Source organism: Colossoma macropomum, unplaced genomic scaffold (assembly GCF_904425465.1).
Source record: "Colossoma macropomum unplaced genomic scaffold, Colossoma_macropomum, whole genome shotgun sequence".
In the NCBI taxonomy this organism is placed as follows: domain Eukaryota; kingdom Metazoa; phylum Chordata; class Actinopteri; order Characiformes; family Serrasalmidae; genus Colossoma; species Colossoma macropomum.
In genome coordinates, this window is record NW_023494806.1 from 13,323,024 (window position 1) to 13,343,580 (window position 20,557).

General features: G+C 37.2%; 2 protein-coding genes across 3 annotated transcripts in view; both read left to right on the forward strand.

The window, feature by feature from the left end:
- The first annotated feature begins 1,738 nt into the window (after nucleotides 1–1,738).
- Nucleotides 1,739–12,076, forward strand: ubac1 (UBA domain containing 1). Of its 2 annotated transcripts, none has more exons than XM_036598581.1 (10): nucleotides 1,739–2,173; nucleotides 3,677–3,797; nucleotides 3,912–3,985; nucleotides 4,124–4,231; nucleotides 4,832–4,934; nucleotides 5,064–5,172; nucleotides 7,184–7,448; nucleotides 7,730–7,816; nucleotides 7,974–8,112; nucleotides 9,257–12,076. In XM_036598581.1, exons 1-10 carry the CDS (start codon nucleotides 2,036–2,038, stop codon nucleotides 9,370–9,372), a joined length of 1,260 nt encoding a protein of 419 aa, XP_036454474.1. In that variant the 5' UTR covers nucleotides 1,739–2,035; the 3' UTR covers nucleotides 9,373–12,076. The 2 variants fall into 2 exon arrangements, with proteins under 2 accessions (XP_036454474.1, XP_036454475.1); XM_036598582.1 differs by having other exon boundaries at nucleotides 4,127–4,231.
- A 2,943-nt stretch (nucleotides 12,077–15,019) lies between these two features.
- msh3 (mutS homolog 3 (E. coli)) overlaps nucleotides 15,020–20,557 on the forward strand; it is a 90,964-nt gene continuing 85,426 nt past the window's right edge. Inside the window, exons 1-6 of the mRNA XM_036598947.1 lie at nucleotides 15,020–15,309; nucleotides 16,077–16,194; nucleotides 17,105–17,307; nucleotides 18,341–18,562; nucleotides 19,420–19,536; nucleotides 19,746–19,863. Coding sequence (XP_036454840.1) covers nucleotides 15,157–15,309; nucleotides 16,077–16,194; nucleotides 17,105–17,307; nucleotides 18,341–18,562; nucleotides 19,420–19,536; nucleotides 19,746–19,863 — 931 coding nt within the window. The 5' untranslated portion in view covers nucleotides 15,020–15,156. The remainder of the gene's footprint in view (nucleotides 15,310–16,076; nucleotides 16,195–17,104; nucleotides 17,308–18,340; nucleotides 18,563–19,419; nucleotides 19,537–19,745; nucleotides 19,864–20,557) is intronic.

A 20,557-nucleotide genomic window follows, 5' to 3' on the forward strand; every position in this document is an offset into this window, starting at 1 on the left:
CAAAAGCACGTCTTATTCAAAGACGGGGGTGATACCGCCGCCTAGTGGCTTGGCAGCTGAAGTAACAACTCCGAAAAGGCGTAGTTAACCAGGAGTGGTTAACCAAAGGAACAACATTGTAAAGCTTCATACAACGAGAAGGTCTTCACTGTAGTTTTTATTGATTTATTCAATAATATTTATAGTGTAAATATAAGTAACATATACCACAAACCTTTAAGTGGTTGTGCATGAAAATAAGAGTCCCTATGGGCACTGTCAAAGCCCTTATAGGCCTTTATAACATCACTGACACTGTAAACTACACATAAGGTCGTTAATAAAACCTTTGGTTAATGTTAATGTTAAAGTTTGCTTTAAAAATCAGTTGAAAGTCACCATCATTATCTTGACATGTTTACTGTCAATAGGTTTTTTTAAAAACCTGCAACACTACTGGTTTTCTCTGTACTTCAAATAACACCTCTGGACAATTTGTGAGATTTTGTTCAGATTCAGAAGCAAGTATAACTTTGCATTCTTCATGCAGCAGTAAAACGGATTTTTTCCATTTATCCCCAGAATTTGTCCATTTTTATTGCATAATTCAATCACTGAGATGTAGTCATTCAGAGTTGTTAGAAGTGAAATATTTCATTGTAGAGAAACTTACTGGCTCAAATTTCTTTACAGTGGAGGTGACAGGAACCAACAGTTATAATGTCTACAATATACATAGAGCCATTTTATTTCCATTCTGTTCAAAATGACTAGTGAACCTACACACGTCTGCACATGTCTTTATGTGTAATGTTGTTAATGGTAAAATGGTAAAAAATCTGAAACAAAAAAAAGGTTTTATTTGCCTTACAACTCCCCTGCATGCACCTCTCCACCATTAATTGATTTTTGAAATTATGTTTTAAGTCAAAACTATATCTCAAAACCATCATAAAACAATGTATCAGACCCCACACAACATATTAGTAATCATTTAGTGAAATACCTTTCTGTGAGGTAACGTTTAGAGCCATTAAACACCTATGATCACTGTAAACAACTGTGACTCAGTAAGTTTCTCTAGAATGGAGCTTTTCATTATGCAGAAATTTTGAAAAAAAGAAAACATCGATGGAATTCCCCTTTAAGACCAGCATGGCAGCTTTCTATAGCATCATATCAAGAACAACACACACACACACACACACACACACACACACACACACACACACACATACATACATACATACGTACATAATGATATTTTACTATACTAGATGTAAATATTAAGAACAAAAAATGCGTCTGTCATCTGCAGTCAATGAAACATTTTATAAATAAATGAAGATCGTTTAAAAGTCCCTCCCCCGTTTGCCTCATTTCTAAATGACTCGTTTAAATCTTTTTTTTAAATCCTGAAAACCTTTCAGTTTTAGAAACTGTAGTGTGAAAATTAACCCCCGTGCGTGTATTTCGGCGGAATAACGTTAATACATGTATTTTTTCCCACAGTTTGCTGTGTCTTTGAATGCAGTTGGCTAATATTGAACACGTCTTACTTGTTGCTGCTAGTGCTGTTTAAGGACTGATATGATCCTGTTGTTTACAGCTTATCAGTGAAAGAAATATCATTGTTTATAAAATAATAAAAAAAAACATCTGTTAGATTATAGCAGCGATGACCGAGACAAAAAAAGTCCAATCCTCCAATCACACGGCAGAGAAAAACCGCGCATGCGCAGTCACACCGTCTCGCTCTTCCGTGTACAGTTGTCGCCTGCATCACAGGTGTCAACAAAACAGGCTGCGACCAAAAATATTAAAGTCACATATCTATTAAAATAGACTTACACTTAAATATATATATTAAACTCGGAATGAGGGCTTTAGCTCAGGATGAGCTAACAGGCTGAAGACAATGGAGTAACGTTAATAACGGGAGCCTGTTCATTTAGTTATACAGTGTCGGCTGAAGGAGTCCGAAGCCAGCCGCTGCCGTGGAGCACATTTCTGCACATTCATGCAGGTTTAGGCTGCGGAGCCGCTGTTAGGAGCCATGTTCGTGCAAGAAGAGAAGATATTCGCAGGGAAAGTGCTGAAGATCCACATCTGCAGCATGGAGGGCGCGGAGTGGCTGGAGGAAGTGACCGAAGACACCACCATAGAGAAGCTCAAGGAGAAATGCTTGAAGCATGTACGTAGCTGACTGGTTGGCAGACGGGGAGCGTCGTGTTCTCCCACTTTCTACGAAGCTGCAGCCAGCTTCTTTCACCAGCTGCTTGTTCCCATATTCCCGTTCCACCTTAAATTGTGCAGCAGTTACATTCTGGACTCCAGCACCAGAACGTAACTGCTGCACCATTTAAGGTGGAACGGGAAAATTCGAACAAGAAGCTGGCGAATAGAAAGCCAAATTCAGCTTCGTCCACTTTCTTTCAGGGCTGTTTTTGAGCTTTATGTCTACATCTGCCTGTCAAGGCTTTCATACAGGCCCTGTGGGATCGTCACTGCCATTGCCAAGTATTTTTAGAAACCAGCAGGCGAGTAGACAGAGCTATTTATAATTCAGCGACTTGGGCTGTCACCTAGCTGAGGCTGGAGTTTGTTGGTTAGCTACAGCTAGATACAGTCTGACCGAGCCTTTTTGTTATTTTGACTGAAATGATAGCCTATTACAACCCGAAAACTGGCCTCCATGTCTAGTTTCGAGTTTGCAGCTGTCCACAACCTCTATATGTGTTTACCCCCAACAGTGTGACATACAAATATTATAGCTACACTGAAAATTTGATACTCATATCTTGCTGACCGCTGGTGTTTGTATCTGTCCATAATGATATTGACAGCTGGCACTAAACGTAGAGGTTAAATGCATAAAAATAAAAATTACAAAATCCCACTTTGCAGTCACTGTGGTATTTGTATTCATTTCAACATAAAATTTCATTACAAAAAATATCTGAAAAAATGTCAAGAAAGTGCAAAGTTTACATTGTGATAATGGGCTTCTTTAAAGGGCCCATATAATGGAAAACTGAATTTCCTTGGTTTTTTTTTAATAAAAGAGTTTGATATAGACATTATTAAAGTTTCAAAATGTATATGCTCTCTTTTTCATATAGGCATTGTATAGAAATATGCTGTAAAAACAGCCTGATTTGAAGCGTTTTAAGTGTTTTTTGTGATGTCACCCATTTACATATTTGTCTATTCAGCCTTTTAGCTCACCTGTTCATGTGGAAGTTATAAGGAGTGCTTTTTAATAAGGTACAGTACAGGGCAACCAATCAGAACTGGGATCATTTCTATATATCAGTCTTAAAGGCACTTATTTCTGAGGGATTAAGAGAGGTTGGAAAATGGTCATGTTGAAATAAATCATTTTAATCATTTAATTTTTGGTACATAAAACCACACAAATATTGCAAGTGGACATGGACCATTTTAAAAGTTTACTGTAGTACAGTTTTCTGCTGTTCACTGTGTAGATGTCTGTACACATATTGAAATTTCAACATTTTATATATGTAATCTGAAATTATCTGAGCACAAATCTGAAAAAAAAATCCCTAATTGATCAAATCATGGCTAATAAAGTGAGCTTTTGTCACTTGTAGTCATTTGATCACATGGATTTTCACATTGCCATAGAAACTGGCATTTATTGTTTACTAAACTGTATTTCTTTTTTTGGCAGTGTACCCACGGGAGTTTAGAAGATCCTAAAACACTCACACACCACAAACTCATTCATGCAGCTAGTGAGAGGATTCTCACGGAAACCAAAACTGTTGCAGATGAAAACCTTAAAGATAAAGGTATTGATATAGTTTTCCAGACTTTCTGTTTTCAGATCCATTAACTCCAGCATCACATACTGCAACAAAGCTGATTGCATTTACAGGATATAAAACCCCTTCTTTTGATTCCAGATTGTCTGTTATTGATAAAGAAGAGGCCACAGCCAGCACGTGCAAAAATGGCGGACATAGCTGCTGAAGAGAAGGTAATCCACTGTGATGCCAATCAAGCACACTTTATTGTGCCGTAAAGCTGTATTTCAAGTGCTGGACACTGCAAAGACTGGTTAACAAGATAAATTATTCAGTCTCTTTTCTTTCGTTTCTCTTCTCTTTGCTGACAGAAGAAGCAGGAGACCAAGGCTCCTGATAAGGACGCTATTCTCAAGGCCACAGCAAATCTGTCCACTCGCCACTCTGACCGCACCGTCACTCAACATAACATCAGAGACGTGAGTGATAGCAGGCATTGTTAGACCTGGACTGGTGCTCCAACTGTCACTTTAAATCACTAGATCTTCTGTCTCATTGACTAGCAGTAAAATGAGAGCTTAAAGAGGGGTTGTACTGATTTTTCCAAATTTCAGTTAAAGTCAGTAGTTAAGACAAAATCAGTCATTCAGAGTGGTTTGATGTGAAAGGCGCCATTCTAGAGACATTTATCAAGTCAGAATTGTTCACAGTGGTGTTGGTAGGAACCAGACGTCTGAAGAGTTTAATGTCTTCAAAGCTCCCTCACAGAAAGTTATTACATGAAATAAGCTGCCTGATGCCCGAAACTTTGTTCCATGGAAGTTTTGGGTCTATAGGTTTTGGTCTAAAAAGTATTAAGTTTCAATTAACTTAATGGCAAGGAGGTACATGCAGGGTACTATGAAACCCAAATAATTTTTTTCTGATATATATGTGTATAATGACAAAGGTGTCAGTTTCATGTCATGCTATTGATAATTGATAATTTTGGTTGCTGGGTGATATTATTTGAAAGGTGAAAATATTGTATTTGCATTAAAATAAATATCTTTCTTTGTGTTTTTTTTTTTTTTTAACAGTTTCAGACAGAACTGAGGAAGATTTTAGTGTCACTGATTGAAGTAGCCCAGAAAATACTCGCTTTAAACCCAGACGCTGTTGAGCTCTTCAAAAAGGCCAATGGTAGGTACATGTAAACTCATAAGACTCTTAAAATCCTGCTGTCCTGAAGGCATTAATTTTATTTATTGAAGTACCATACTAACATATTTACTTTCTCTTTTTCTTTTTTCTCCTCCTACCTTTTTGAAGCCATGCTGGATGAGGATGAGGAGGAGCGGGTGGATGAGACCGCCCTGCAGCAGCTAACGGAGATGGGTTTCCCAGAGAGCCGTGCTGTCAAGGCACTACGTTTAAACCAGTGAGTACACTCACTCCGTCTAAGCATTCAATCACCAATGGGTGGTGACCCTTCTTGGAAGCTTTTTTCCTCATTGAAGTGATGGCTGTAAAATGAAGCAATGTTTAAAAAAAAAAAAAGAAAGATTTAACAGTGTAACAATTTTTCAGAAATTCTGTATAATAAATCATTAAGATAAAGTTATTCACGTTGGTTGTGAAAATAGGCTAATTAGCTATACTAGAGAAACTTCAGTTAGAATTGTTCATGGCGGAGGTAATAGCAACTGGACCTTCAAAGTATTTCCAAAACCACAGAAAGCAGTTACATTAAATGGTTATGAATAGACTGTCCAGTATATTGTTTTACAATGGTTAGATACGTTTTTAGTTTAGGTAAAATTAATGTCTCTCAGTGTTTTGAGAAGAGTTTGAAGTAAAAACGTAAACATTGTTAATGTTTCAAAATGTACTATTCCCTACCCAGTCCATACAATCTGTATATGAAAACTAAGCTGCAAAAACAGAATTTCTTGAATTTCTTGTTTCTGTGATGTGATGAGAACTAATTTACATGTATCTAAAGGAAACTTATTTTTAAGAAGTTACTAATATTTTACCATTTTCAACATGGTTTCTGTCACCCCCAATGAAAAGAAATCTGCAGAAGTTTCTCCACAATTAACCATTTCATGTCAAACCCCTCTGAATGATGTTGTTTACATCTCAAAAATTGAATTATGCAGAAATTCTGGTGCCACGCTGATGCCAAAAACAAAACAAACAAACAAAAAAAGACAGTACTATGGTATCTGTAGTACCAATTTAGAGTTACACATTCCTGTCTTACTGCACACAGAAGAAAACTTGAGATGCCCACTGGTACAAAATAGTGACAGTAGAATTTGATAGCTGCCAGAATTTGCAGAGCTCACAGTACGTTGTGAGAATCTGAATACTTTGCTTTGGAGACAGATGATGATGATATTGATGATCATTGATGTACAAAAACATAGTCTGCAAACAAAGATATTCATCATTTCAAAATTAAAGTAAAGGCAGTAACTCATCAAATTTAGCTATGCATCTGAATGGCCAGCATCCCGATGTGAAGGAGGTCAAACAGGACGCATTTAAATTGTTCTGTTAATTAAACAGCTGGCATTATAAAAGTGTTATTAAAAACATCTAAAAATTCATATACTATAATTGTTTGAAATTCTTCTTCTTATTATTATTATTATTTTTTTTTACTGGAATACAATGTTTGATATGGCTCAGTTATAAATTGCCTTTCTGGTTTAAGGGATTATCTCATTTTAATGTCCTTATCGTTCAGTCACGTTTGAGCTAAATTTAAATGTTAGCCTTTAATACTTATAGTTGTGTTTTGTACACCGTATTACCGAAACAATATTGTTTACTTGAATTATGTAAACAGTGATTATAATGTGAATAATGAACCTCTGTTTATTTGCCTGAAATCTATATGCCTTTATGATATATGTTTTAATTGTTAATATTCACACAAAGTATTCGTAAGTTAAAGAATACCTGCTGAATGGCATTTCTTTTTTGTTGTGGTTTTGAACAAGGTATAAATAATTGTCTACATTCACTTGTATTCAATAAGCAGTCCACTCTTAAGAAACACTTCATATAACTTCATTGCGAATGGATGGAGCTGAACTGCTGTGGGCTGAGTAGGCAGATATGAAAATATGTTGGTTTTTGTGACATCACAAAAATAACGAATTCAAAATGGTTGCATATGGTCTGTTGGACTGGATAGAGCATGATACATCAACAGTGTATATATACTTGCCTTTCCATGATATGGCCCCTTTCAAGCATTACAGTGAGATATAATTCGCCTTTCCATGATATGGGCCACTTAATGCCATATATTTCAAAAGATTAATGTAGGCGTGATCTTTGTTTTAGCACTGCTTCCAGTAATTAGCAGCAAATAAAATAGCACTGGTGTAATTGCAATGGGTCGTTTGCGCTAATCACGACTTCTCTTTTTGCAGTATGTCTGTGACACAGGCTATGGAATGGCTGATCGAGCATGTGGATGACCCCACAGTGGACATGCCCCTGCCAGGCCAGGAGACTCAAGGAGCAGCTGGTGCAGCAGCGGCAGCAGCTTCTGTGTCTGCAGGCCCCTCTCCCTCTGCCACAGGGGCTTTAGCACGCACCCTCTCCCAGTCCAGCTCTGAGGAGGCCAAGCAGGACGAGCTGACAGAGATCTTCAAGAGGATCCGTAGGAAAAGAGAGTTCAGGCCAGACTCACGGGTTAGTGTCATGTGTTTGACATGAGGCTGCTGGGTTTGTTTCAAAGCTCAATGAAGGCTTGAAATTCCTATAGCTTGATTTGCCTTCTAGTCATACACAGTCTGTAAATAGAGAAAGCCATAGAACAAAGTATAGTTACAACAACAAGAGCCAAAGCTTGTTTCATTTTCTGGAAGAAGTGAGAATGAAGGCAAATGTTTCACATTATACTTTGTGTTTTGTATTTAAGTGCTTTGCTGGAAATGTAATATTATAACTCTCACCTTTGTGGTTATGTGCAGGCAGTGATTGCACTGATGGAGATGGGCTTTGATGAGAAAGAAGTGATTGATGCACTTCGTGTCAATAATAACCAGCAAGATGCTGCTGTAAGTCATCAAATCAAAGGATTAGGATTTGCTCCTTAGTTATAAGAATGGAATTTCTTTATTCATACTACATTTTAAACAAATAGGGATGAATCATCAAAGTGTCATATTTTGCTTTATGTTACCATTTGGATTATGTTGGTGTGCTTTTATGCAGTGTGAGTGGTTGCTCGGTGACAGGAAGCCCTCCCCTGAGGAGCTGGATAAGGGTATTGACACCAACAGCCCCCTCTTCCAGGCCATTTTGGAAAACCCTGTGGTACAATTGGGACTTACTAACCCTAAAACACTACTAGGTGAGTGTGTTTTCTTTTATTTCCATGGCCAGCCATGAGCAGTGCCTTTCTGATAATGGTGTCAGCTTTTGTTAGTGTTGCCCACATGTAATTTGCTGTGCTTTGCAAAGATGCATCTGCTTGGTTTGTTGTATTGTTCGCTCTGTTTTGCTGCTTTGTTGCCATTTCGGTGCCCTTAAACCTCACGGGACAGTATGCTGACCCTTTGCAATGTGGGCTGTGATTAGGGTGAAAAAGAGATTAGCAGCAATATATTACTTTATTATAAAATTAACAAATAAAATTATAGAACCCAATACTTAAGTGGGAATTTCAACCATGTCTTTTTAACTCATTTTAACTCATTCAGTGCTGTTTGAAATAGTTGGTGTGAAATAGTTCATTGTAGAGAAACTGACTCTGATTTCTGTACAGTGGTGGTGATAGGAACCAGGGGTCACAATGTCTACAAATAAAGCCATTTTATTTATATCCAGAATGACCAGTAAACTTCTATGTGTCTTAAGAGTTTGATTATGTAATGTTGATAATGGTAAAACAAAGTATTCTTTTGAGAGTATTTTGCTTTACAAAATCCTGCATGTACCTCTCCTCTAGGAATGTGTTAAAAATATATGTTTTAGGCTAAAGCCTTCTCACAGAACTATTACAAAACAATGGTTTAGGTATTAAGCAGCATATTCATAAACAATTCATGCAATAATTTATTAGGTAGCTTTTAGAAGCATTAAACCCTTCGGGCACCAGGTTCTTATCAACAGTGAAAAAATGGAATGGAACTGCCTTGCCAAGGTAACATGCTCCTTTACACATGGTGTCCTTAAGAACCTTGAAGCTGAACTTTAGAATAGCTACAAAACAGTAAAATAGCCTTGTTAGTTATATTGGCCTTAATCAGCAGTGCTAAGGGGCTGACGTTAGCAGTGTAGGCTCATAAAAAGCTGTGTTAAGCAATTATTCTGAAAATGTCCAGAAGGTACTCATGGCAGATCACTGCAAATACACAAAATGCGATGTTAGATAAACACAATCGATTATGGGCTATTAAATGATAAAAAAAACCCTTTGCCTGCAAGGCTGTCCTCTGGACTGCCCAGTGTTTGTGTCATTGATTTAATGCTGGTGTCCTATGCATCTTTTACAGCTTTTGAGGACATGCTTGAGAATCCTTTGAACAGCACGCAATGGATGAATGACCCTGAGACTGGTCCCGTTATGCTCCAAATCTCCAGAATCTTCCAGACACTCAACCGCACATAGAGCACACCTCATCACCAGAGCTGCTGCAAAGAGGACAAGGTTATTCATTTATAAGGGAAGTGTGAATGTGTGTGTGTGTGTCTGTATGTAGATGTGGGTGTGTGTGTTTGTGTGACTGGTATGATTTATGTTGAAAAGTCGCAGAAAGCAGTGAATGTAACAGTAACAACAAGATGAAATTTTCAGTTTTGAATATTATACAGAGAAAGATATCTATTTATAACTCAACAGAACACTTGTAAAAAAACAAATGTAAACAGTAACTTAAGAAAAACTAAAAGCTAGCTTCGTTATTTTGTTTTTTACATTTTAATAAGATCTGTTTTTAATTATATTAAGTACATATTTTATTTTATATACTTTGTCCTTATGTAAATGAACATCGGGCATCCAGAAAAAATATATGTTTACACTTCAAGAAACACTTTTGTATGTACCATGACGTTCAAATATCAATCTAACAAAGTTATTAGTCTCTACAAATGGTTACATCTCATCAAAGTGAATGTTCCTGGTAAGAGATGAATAACCTATATCAGCTTTATGTTTGTTTAGAGAACAGTACGTGAAACTACAGTTCTTTTTTCCTGCTGTAAAGTCTACTTTCCTGTGGGAAATGCAAGCATCATTCATTAGTACTTCATTGGAAGACCATAACAACTACATTATCTGAGAGCATCACAAACATTATACAATCCTTATATTGTGGTGTGCCATCAGAAATAATGCAATGGCTATTTTCAGTCTTTTAGTATGTAGGTGGTAGGCATTTGTGAATTTGCCATGTACAGCTTATGGCCTATTCTGGTGCTCTTTGAGGATGCTTTCTCCTAGTGTCAAGTGTCATGAGTTTTGCGATGGATCTGGAAGAATTGATCGATTCTTGCTCTGCCAACAAACACATTCTTTCGTAGCAACTGTTCACAGACTGTTGTTAGAAGTCTTAGTGATCTTAATTTGAAATTGTAACTTTACTGGTGCTTTTAGAGGTGTAACAATTCACAAAATTGGTTATTTGGTTTACAGTGGTGTCTCGATTCGCTACATTTTTCAGTATAGAAAGAATAAGTAGCGGCTGAAAATATGCCTTACGTTAACACGCGAATGTTTCCATGTTCAATTTATAAGAGCATTTAACATTATAGAAGTAGAGTATTTGAAACAAAAGGTTGTATAGAGTTCAAATCTAATGTTCTAGCCACAACCTAATATGTTAGCCCCAGCTAACACACTTTAAATTTACTAGTAATCGTGACTAACACAAGCTAGCATGCTAGTATGTTAGCCTTAAGCTAACACACTTAAAAATAACTAGTAATCGTAATTAACACAAGCCAGCATGCTAGTCATAATACAATGATACGATACAGTATGATAAGCTGCGATACAGTTTGCTGTAATACGTGTGTTGTATTGTTACATCCGTGATTGCTACATAATGTTGAATTTCTAGTTTAAAATGCTACCCTGCTGCTATATTGTTGTAGCTGTTCAAGACTAGGTAGTTTGTAAATGACAATGACAAGAATTTGCCATCATGCTGATGTTAGTTTGTGCACATACAAGATGAATAAGATTTTAAATCAACGTGCTCTAACTGCAGATTACAGATCTCCAGCCCAGCATCAGTTTCTACAAAAGAATGCTTTTTTGGGTGGAGCATGACAGTTACATTATCACTATAAACACTGTTCAAACCAAATATGGTTAGGATTTGTGAGCGGAGCATGGATGGGTCTGTTCTCCCGTGAAAGGTTGTTGGTTGTGTACACCATATGCAAAGAAAGAAGACAGTTTGTAACGTATCTGTAGATGTTTGATTTACTAAAAGAAAATAACTGACTTGTATTTGAAACATGCTCCCATTCTCCAGCTGGGTGATAGCTTTGCAGTGTCTTTAGCTGTCCAGATAATAGTATTGCCTGGAACTTGAGGCCAGCTTTCTCCTTTACTGTCCTCAGTCCCTTCTTAAAGATGCATTTGCTTCCATTTTCGGTATCATTGTAGCCATACATAACAGAACACTCTTGTGTGGGTACAGTATGCCCAGACTGAACATGGATCTCATAGTCTCTGGATCAGCATCCTTTAAACAAAATATTTTATTTTTTGATTTGTTTTGGTGCAAATTCATTTTTTCATTCCTGTGAACATTTTTACACAGTTGTGGCTTTTTTAAATTGGTTTTGCTACATTCATTTCCTGTTTCTTGATGCAGGTATAAAGGTCTATCATGAGAAGTATAAATTATTTGTGCTATGAATGTCATGTCTTATTTTGCTTCTTTAAATAGATTGCACAGAAAAATCATATCACAATCTTGCTACAATAAATTCTCTAGAACAGTCTGGCTGTAATGCTATGCAATGCAGAGTTCAATATTTTCAATATTAGTAGGCACTTTGCAAAGTAGATTTGTTTGTGCTGGTAAAGTATGGTTGTTTAATTTGAACTTCCCTTTAAATTCTGCCATGACATTGTATGATGAATGAAATCCACATAGCCACACATGTCCAATAGTAGAGTGTAGATGAGATTTTGGAGCAGAGCTTAATAGAAATGGAAATGGTTGCATCTATGGTGGTGTTGACTTTGGAAAGTTACTCTTTTATCAGAACTCTTACCTTGGAACTATTATACCAAAGTAATTGTGACTTTTTCTCTATTTGGGTGTGATGTGTGCGTGTGTTTAAAAAAAAAAAAACAAACAAACAAAAAAAACATGGCTTTGCTTCCTCCCCCTTTTTTGCGAGCCTGTGAGTTTTTTCACTCAGTATTGGAAATGGTTGTGATGTGTACGCTCAGGGGGTTTAGAGATATACCGCAGGGCAAAAGCTACTGTTGCAGTAGTCTGAACTATATTCAATGAGCGAAAATGTTGGAAGTGTAAACTTAGCAAGATTAACAATAGCTTAGAGATTGTAATATGTGAATTTATTTAAATGCTCTTACCTTTGTGTCCTATTTATTCTTAAGCCAAATACATTCTGTTGTCTCTGAAAACACTCACTCAGTCCAGCTAGGCATTTAAGAAAGACTACTGTTACTGTCCTCATGTCTTAGTAATGCAGCTCAACCACTTCATTGTCAATCATGCATTTTCCCATTACTCAGTAAAACTGTGGCTTCAGGCTTATTTCAAGCATGACCTTCTGGGAATAATACTCAGTGTTTGGAAGCAACCACTGCAGCTTTCAAGAGCAATATGGGTTTGTCAATTTTACTGAAACAATTAGATGCAAGTTGTTTTTGTAGACCTGTCAATAACAGGATTATATGCAATACTCCTTTTGCCTCACTTAAGCAGAATAGTCTTCACCATCATCACAGTCATCAGAAAGAATATATCGTATATTTCTCCATAATGTGTGTTTTAATCCCACTAGGTCTATTAAGGTAATGTGACCACTGCGTGAAACATTAGTGGTGCCTCCAGCTGAAATGATCTGTTGATGTCCGTTCTGGTTTGTCAGCTTAAGCAGTGCCACTCTGAGTTTGGAATTTTGCATCTTGTTAGAAGCGGTTAGTTAAAAAGCTTGACCATCACTGGTGGAGTGTCAGTGTTATAATCCAAGAATCATGTCACAGTTATGGAGATGCAATTTTGAAATATGGGAAGGATTTCTGTTCCTTGAAATCTGTTATCACACTGTCATTGTCTCAAGCGATATGGAAAAAAAACTCTTTTCCATCAGTGTGTTCACTCTTCACCTATTTAGAAGTGAAAAGCCTTGTTTTTGTATTATTACAAATAAAAAGGTTTGGAATTTATCATACACTTGTGTCATTTTGTTTAATTTATAAGGTAAAAATGAATCAAGAAGAGGAAGAAGTTTGCTGTTATACTCTATTTTATTCAAGAGGAACCAGACAGGCTCTGTTTAGCTCAGTAATGTTCTAAAACTGGCATGGTTCAACATGAAGTAGCTAGAGCTGTTGCTTTGCCAAATAAATGTTAAACCATAAGGAGCCATTGAAATAAAGTCACAAATGAACTGTAGACCAAAATTAATTAAAAATAATAAACAACACATCAAGACTCACAAAATGCAACAATGGCCAATCAAAACAAATAAGTATATAAACACAACACATTTGTGTGATCTGTAGAGATTCGTGAATTATAAAGGTGAAGTATTTAAGTAAGTACATTTGGGACAAACATTTGTTACAGCCTTGACAGCAGAATTTAAATGTATGTTTTTTTTGTTTTTTATTGACTTGATAAATACCTTACATTATTGTAACTTTAAAGGGCCCATATCCTATAACCTCATATCTCCAAAATGGTAACTTTACAGGAGAAGGAACAAATATACATTACTTTTAAGTCAATGGAACCAGACTTTTTTTCCAAGTCATTTTGGGCTGTTTCTTTTGGTCCATCCTTCATGGAATTTACACACAATATAAAGGCCAACATGCCTTTTCAAATTATGTCAAAAACTGAAAATCAACAAAAATGGCCATACAAGGTTTTGTTCCGACAACAGCGAAATATTCTATGAAAAGATATTTATTAAAATAATGTTAATAATGTGGTACCTTTGAATTAATTAATTAATTAATATATTTGGAAATAACCTCTCTGATTACACCCATGGACTGCTTGGTATTATGCCTCATTTAGCAAGCTGTCCAGACCGAAGCGTTCTGTATAACTTAAATGAGAATGAGCTCAGCTGATGTATAGCCTGAATCTGTGCTTATATGTAAATGTGTCCGTTTTCTTAACATGACAAAAACAATGAATTCAAAACGCCCATGTTTAGTCCCTTAGTTTCCTGCAAATAAAACAACAGGAAGTTTTAGAAATTTAAAAAAATGAAAAACACAGAAAAGTTAAAAAAAGTAAAAGGAAGAATAATTATTCAAGTTTCTTCACTACTTTTGTGTATTACCACGTCAAGGCCTTTGTATGAAAAGGTCTTTTTTATTTATCTTATTTCTTCCATTGAAGCTTGTGTTCAGATGACTTTTAGGTTTATTTGATTTGCTTATCAGAGACTTATGTCACTGTTAGTTCACTGCCAGAACTCCAGTGAACACTGTAATTAAGTCAGAAGGGCGACAAACACTAAGAAATTCTGATATTCCTTTGAAAGATTATGCTTTTCACTCAGATTGTTATGATGATAATAGAATTTGTAATTAAAAATGTTGTATTAAATTAAAAAAGATGCAAAACAAACATTTTCAGTAGCGGTCTCAGACCTTTGGTTCCTGCTGTCCTATAACAAACTCCTTTTATTACAAGATGTGAGGAAAATTCTATGATATGGGTCCTATATATGTTACAACGTGATGATACAAATCTAATCACTTTAATGCAGGCTCAGTATGTTCTGTTGAATGTTAACATTTCTGAATATTATTGTCATGTATACAGTGTAACCATTGAAAGCACTTTGTGACTGAGTATAGAAGTATAAATTGAAATTAAATGAATATCGAATGAATGAATTTCATTTAAATAGTTAAATTTGGGGTGAGTGGTTTTGATGGACTACTATGATGTTTACCAGAAAAGCGTCCCACTTTAGCTTGGATCATAGTACTACTAGTCTGCGCAGCTTTAGCGCAACCTTAACCCTCTTTAACAAGCCGGTGACTTCACATGTGCACGACCAGTAAACGTCATTTACGCGCCAACTGGAGTGCAGCTCCAAAAATGGACTGCTTTTATTCTGCTGAGCTTCTCTTCAGATATTAAAGCCATTCATGCAGTTTGGAGAAGCTACGAACAATGTAATAGCCTTTTAACATCCAGTTAGTGCTGTAAATATGCATTCTAATTTTAAAAGGACATCAGCAGCGAAGACTGCTAAGAAGTCCAGCGCACAGACGACTATTAGCAGGTTCTTCAGCGGTAAAGCTGCTGATGTTGGTCGGTCTGGGATTAGCTGCGATGGTCCTGCTCAGGAAGGCAGAGGGAAGGTGAGTGTTTCTCAGGTCTGGAGATCATAGAGTTTAATCCCAAATGAGGAAAGTGGGCTGCATGGTGCGCTAACAGTATACTGACTTTCTTAGACGATGCTGAAGTTAGCTTTTTATCCTCCAGCTACTTACTCGAATTTTCCCGTTCCACCTTAAATGGTGCAGCAGTCACATACTAGCGCCTCATGTTCTAGAACGTAACCGCTACACCATTTAAGGTGGAACGGGAAAATTCGAACAAGAAGCTAGCTAATAGGCAGCCAACTTCAGCTTCGTCTTTCTTAGGCAGTAAACAAAGTATACAAAGCGTTTCAGTGATGTGTTTATGCCTGTGCTCGCTGTTTTGGACCTTATAACCCTATTTGCCAACGTTGGGTGCTGAAGGTGTTGACTTTAGTTGTGTCACTATGTACCATTTCATAGGTAGCTAGATACCTTAACGGGGAACTTCACTGATATTCCAAAATTTCTGCATAATTAAATGATTAACGTCAAGAAAATTAATTCAGAATGGTTTGGTGTGAAATGCTCCGTCCTAGAGAAACTAACAGAGTCAGAGTTGTTTACAGTGGTGGTGATAGGAACCAGAAGGGCAGTGAAAACTGGGCCTTTCCTGGGAGAATCTGAAGGGTTTGTCAGGGTGCTTATAACTTGCATGCAGATTAGATAGTTGGTAGTTGTTCACACTGTAGTTTGAGCATGACAGTTATGGCATTGCAGTAGAAACTAGAATAAATGAACAAATGTCATGTTCTTTGTTGATGCAGAAGAGACTAACGTTGCCTGACAGAACAGAGTCCTTGGAGAAACGGGCTAAACTGTGTCATGATGGGGAAGAAGTGGAAAAGGAACGGATGGAAGAGGACTTCAGCAGCAGCATCAAACGTAAGAGCAGAGGCGGATAGAAACTAGTCACGCTTAATATGTTCCATGTACTTCCATGAGTTTAAGCATTTTATTTTAGACAAAAAAAGACACAGAAAGGAAGAATATCATCTAGCAAACTTCATTCTCTGTTGATAGATGCTGGCTTAAAGTCACAATTGCAGTCCAACTTTCAAATCGCAGGTGCTGCAATTTTAATTATAGTCTACATTATCAGCAATGTCGTCTTAACAACTTTAAGGCGCCATTTAACTTTATACCCCAGAGCTTTTGGAGATCTTTAGATCTTTAGAAGAGTACTACCAAACATTCATGTGTTGTGTACATAACAATACATCCACAACTAATTGGCTGTCTGACACTGCATTTAAGTGTCAATCCGCAAAAAAGTGGATATACTTTTGCTGAAAACTTGAACTATTCAAAAATAATTTTAACTAAAGATATATTGTTTTATCTAAAACGCTAGACTACATTACCTACAGATAACTGTTAAACCTCTTTAAATGTCCCCAGGAGGTTTTTAAAAACTGCCTGTCTGCTTGAACTGGACACCAGGTATCTTTTCTTTTTTGTGTAACAGCTGGCCCATAGATTGTTATTGAATGAAGGGACTCGAAGTGCACATTATGTTGCAGTGCATGCTGGGGACTAATAATAATAGAGCGTTAAAATTATTTTGTGGGCCGAATAGGATTGTGCCATGGGCCTGACTTGTGTTTGACACATGGGGTCTATAGGGAACTATAGAGGAGTTTTTTTGACCTTATATTTTTTTTTGCTCAAGTTAATTATTAATACATACTTTACGTCATTACTTAATTAAAGTAAAACTTTTTTTTTGTTTTTTTTTTTATATTTTCTAAAATGTACCTAATGTGGCTTCAATTCATCATGTTTCTTATTGTAGATGAGAGGGCATCAACCTCTAAGGGCAGTCTCTCCTGCTCCACTCTGGAGAAACTGCGAGGCTTCAGCTGCCAAGGGGACCGTGAGAGCAGAGCTCCAGACCCTGTGAAGACTGAGAAGATGGAGATGGAGGCAATAGACAAAGTAGACCAGCAAGTTAAGATGGAGGAGGGCACAGAAGAAGATTCAAGCCAGAACAAACAGGTTTGACACTAGCTTTTGAAGACTATTATGTTTGAGTTCAGTTGACATGTAGAAACATCACATCAAGTATCAGCCACACAAGCCATTAAGATTCAGAATCTCTTTTGTAAAGACCTAAAGTTGCACTTAAAAAAGCAGAGTCCTACATAGGTCATTAATTGGTATAGAACCTTTGCATTATATGGAGGTTTTTTAAAGTCAAAGAAAGATTAATACTTGCATCTTATCTGCTTGCATGTCATTTACAGAAATGTTTCTTTAAAATATCATCCATTAAAAGGTTCTTCAGAGAACCAAAAGTGATTCTTCTGTGACATTGCTCCAAAGGACACGTTTTGACCTTGTTTAAACCTGGTCAGTTTGCGCATCTTAAGTATCAGAATTATATCTGGATAAGGCCAAGCCACATAACACCCACACATTTAAAACGGGTACAAATCCTATTGCTCAAACCACTTCAGTAGGTGGTCTGAGATGCGTTTGAGCCACGTTATAGTAGCGTAAACACGTCCGTATCTCCAAGACACACATACGACCACCAAAACCCCTCACAGCACAGCTGAAACTGCTCTCCATGCAGTACGTCACTAGGAGCGTGATCCGGGTAGATAATGGAGGACACGCATGTTTGGGGTCTTAATATGAAATAAAATGCTTAATAGCGGTATGGACAGACAGTGCTGTGCAAAACAAACTGCAAACGACTTCATAAACAATTGGTAATTGGTTGCCGCGTAACAAGCAGATTTGCATATTCCATCCCACGCAGCAATTGGATTTCATTCTGATTAACTGGAGATGCATTTGACTACCAAGTATAAATGCATGTGGCTAAAATCTTTAAGGATACAATCCAGATATTAGTCACATAAAGTGGCCATGTGTAAATGGAGTCTTTGGCACCTTTATTGTGTGTGTATAAATATCCAAAACCTGGTGGTCAGCCTCCTGAAGGTATTTCATATTTAATAATGTACTGGAAAAGTCAGTTTATTCTCTTGCTACCATTATTTTTTTTTAATGGTCTTCTCAGGGGTTTAACTTTGGCAAATTTGCTAAGGCTGGTAGCAGTGGTGGTGGTTTTGGTGGTGTTACTAAGAAAACTCCGCCAGAACCTGCAGGCCCAAACAGGAGAACCAAAAGCATCTACACTCCCCTAGAGCAACAGTACATGGAGATTAAGGAGCAATACAAGGACACGATCCTCTGTGTGGAGTGTGGCTACAAGTACAGATTCTTTGGAGAGGATGCAGAGGTGAGATATGAAGCAGACTATACAGATGCATTCATCTGCATTGATTTCTGAAGTGTAATAATTGATTATTCTCAATTATAATAGTATTCAGTTCATCTCAGATAAGTTTTAGGCGTAAAATCTCCCCCAAAGAAGCTCAGAGTATTGTCTTTATTGTCTGTATCCCTCTACAGTGTAAAAAAATCCTGTCTCATATCAATATTTGCCAATGCATTTGTGATTCATTACATTCATTTCCTAAAGAATTACAGATTTACACTTGTACAAGTTACTCTATTAACTCAGCACTTGCGGAGCTTGACGTTAATTCCATTTGTGAACCATATACACTATATGTCCAAAAGTTTTCAGACACTGCTGGCACAAGTGTTCGATTGAACACACGGCTTGTATAATCTCCCTAGAAAAGCATTGCTTTTGATTGGGGTGCTTTGGAGTATCTGCACATGAGCCTAAAGTCACCGTGCCCAATGCCAAGTGTTGGTTAGAGGTGTTTAAACAATCCCTCCAAGACTTGAGCTGGGAAGCAGTGGAACTGTGTTCTCTGGAGTGATTGAGCTCCATCCAGCCCTCTTGGGATGTGTTGGAGTAGCATTTGTAATCAAGAACTAATCATGCAGCCTCAGAAACTGACCTCACTAATGTTCTTGTAACTGAATGCAAATAAATCCTCACAGCAAAGTTCCAATATCTACTGTAAAGCCTTTACCTGTGCAGCAAAAGAGGAACAAAATCATTTTTGTTAATGTCCTTTGGTTTCTGAAAAAAACATTAGATTTGTCTACAAGCTTACATAGTAATATTTGAATGCATTAGTTCTGTTATGGGCATATGAGTTTGATTTCTGTGCTTTACAGATTGCAGCAAAGGAGCTAAACATCTTTTGTCATCTGGATCATAACTTCATGACAGCCAGCATCCCTACTCACCGCCTCTTTGTCCATGTCCGTCGCCTCGTCTCTCAGGGCTATAAAGTCAGTGGGTAACCTTCGAGCTCTGTTGTGCTATGATTTTGATGTACAAAAAATAATTAATCTATAAGAAGACTATTTTGCTTTTGTTAGCAATGTCTAGTTGCATTACTGTGAGCTACCTCTTTCATTTTGTCTAGAACTTCTCAGGGGAAATCAGTAATGTTTTTTTCTTTTCTTTTTCTTCTTCCTTTTTATGACTCGTTTTATAGGTTGGAGTTGTGAAGCAGACAGAAACATCAGCAATCAAAGCCTCAAGTGCCAACAAGAGCTCCCTTTTCACCCGGCAGTTAAGCGCACTTTACACCAAGTCTACACTGGTTGGGGAAGGTGTGCTGTCACCATTTTTATAGCTCTGCCTTTTTAAAGGAATTGTTTGGTAAAAAGTCAGATGTATCCTATGTACCCTTTACTTAAATGCAGTTGGTCAGTCAGGGTTATGTTTAAAGGTTTAAAGGTTTTTGTCAGAAATTTTAATGTTTCAGTTTTGTACTGGAGCAAAGCTAGTGTAACTTACAAGCAATTGAAGCTTATACTCAATCAGTTAGCATGGTGGAAACTGCATGCTGAAATCATCACACACTTTCTTCAAGCTGTGTCTTCTTTATTGCAGTGGGGAGATTCTCAAAGGTTGCATGACGTGTTTGTGTAATGCCTGCTGGGTACTGTATTGAGAGAACATTAATGAATGAATGAAAGAGAAAAATAGGCTGAGTTATGTAGTTTGAAACACTGTATAACGTACTGTTAAATATAAAAACAGACAAAAGTTCATCACAGCTGAAATCAGTACCAGCAGCTGCCTCAAAGCCCAAATTTTGCCTGTTTATAATGACAGCCTAGGTACGGTAGGCAGTGATTGGAAGTGATATTTGGACTCTGTAAGTGGCTCTAAACTGAAGTGTACTGTTGGGAGTAGTGCCAGCCTGTAGTCCAGTGCTGCAGGAGCATCTTTAGTAACGAGTTCCTTTGGTTCAGGCTTCATCTGTGTATGCAGAACTGATAATAATGCTGTTGTTTTTTG

What these genes read in the sequence shown, in the direction of transcription:
- ubac1 (XM_036598581.1), top strand. Translation starts at nt 2,036, where the DNA reads ATGTTCGTGCAAGAAGAGAAGATATTCGCAGGGAAAGTGCTGAAGATC. An exon ending in GCTCTTCAAAAAGGCCAATG is followed by an intron (nt 4,935 to 5,063) that starts GTAGGTACATGT and finishes ACCTTTTTGAAG; the next exon opens with CCATGCTGGATGAGGATGAG. An exon ending in TAACCCTAAAACACTACTAG is followed by an intron (nt 8,113 to 9,256) that starts GTGAGTGTGTTT and finishes CATCTTTTACAG; the next exon opens with CTTTTGAGGACATGCTTGAG.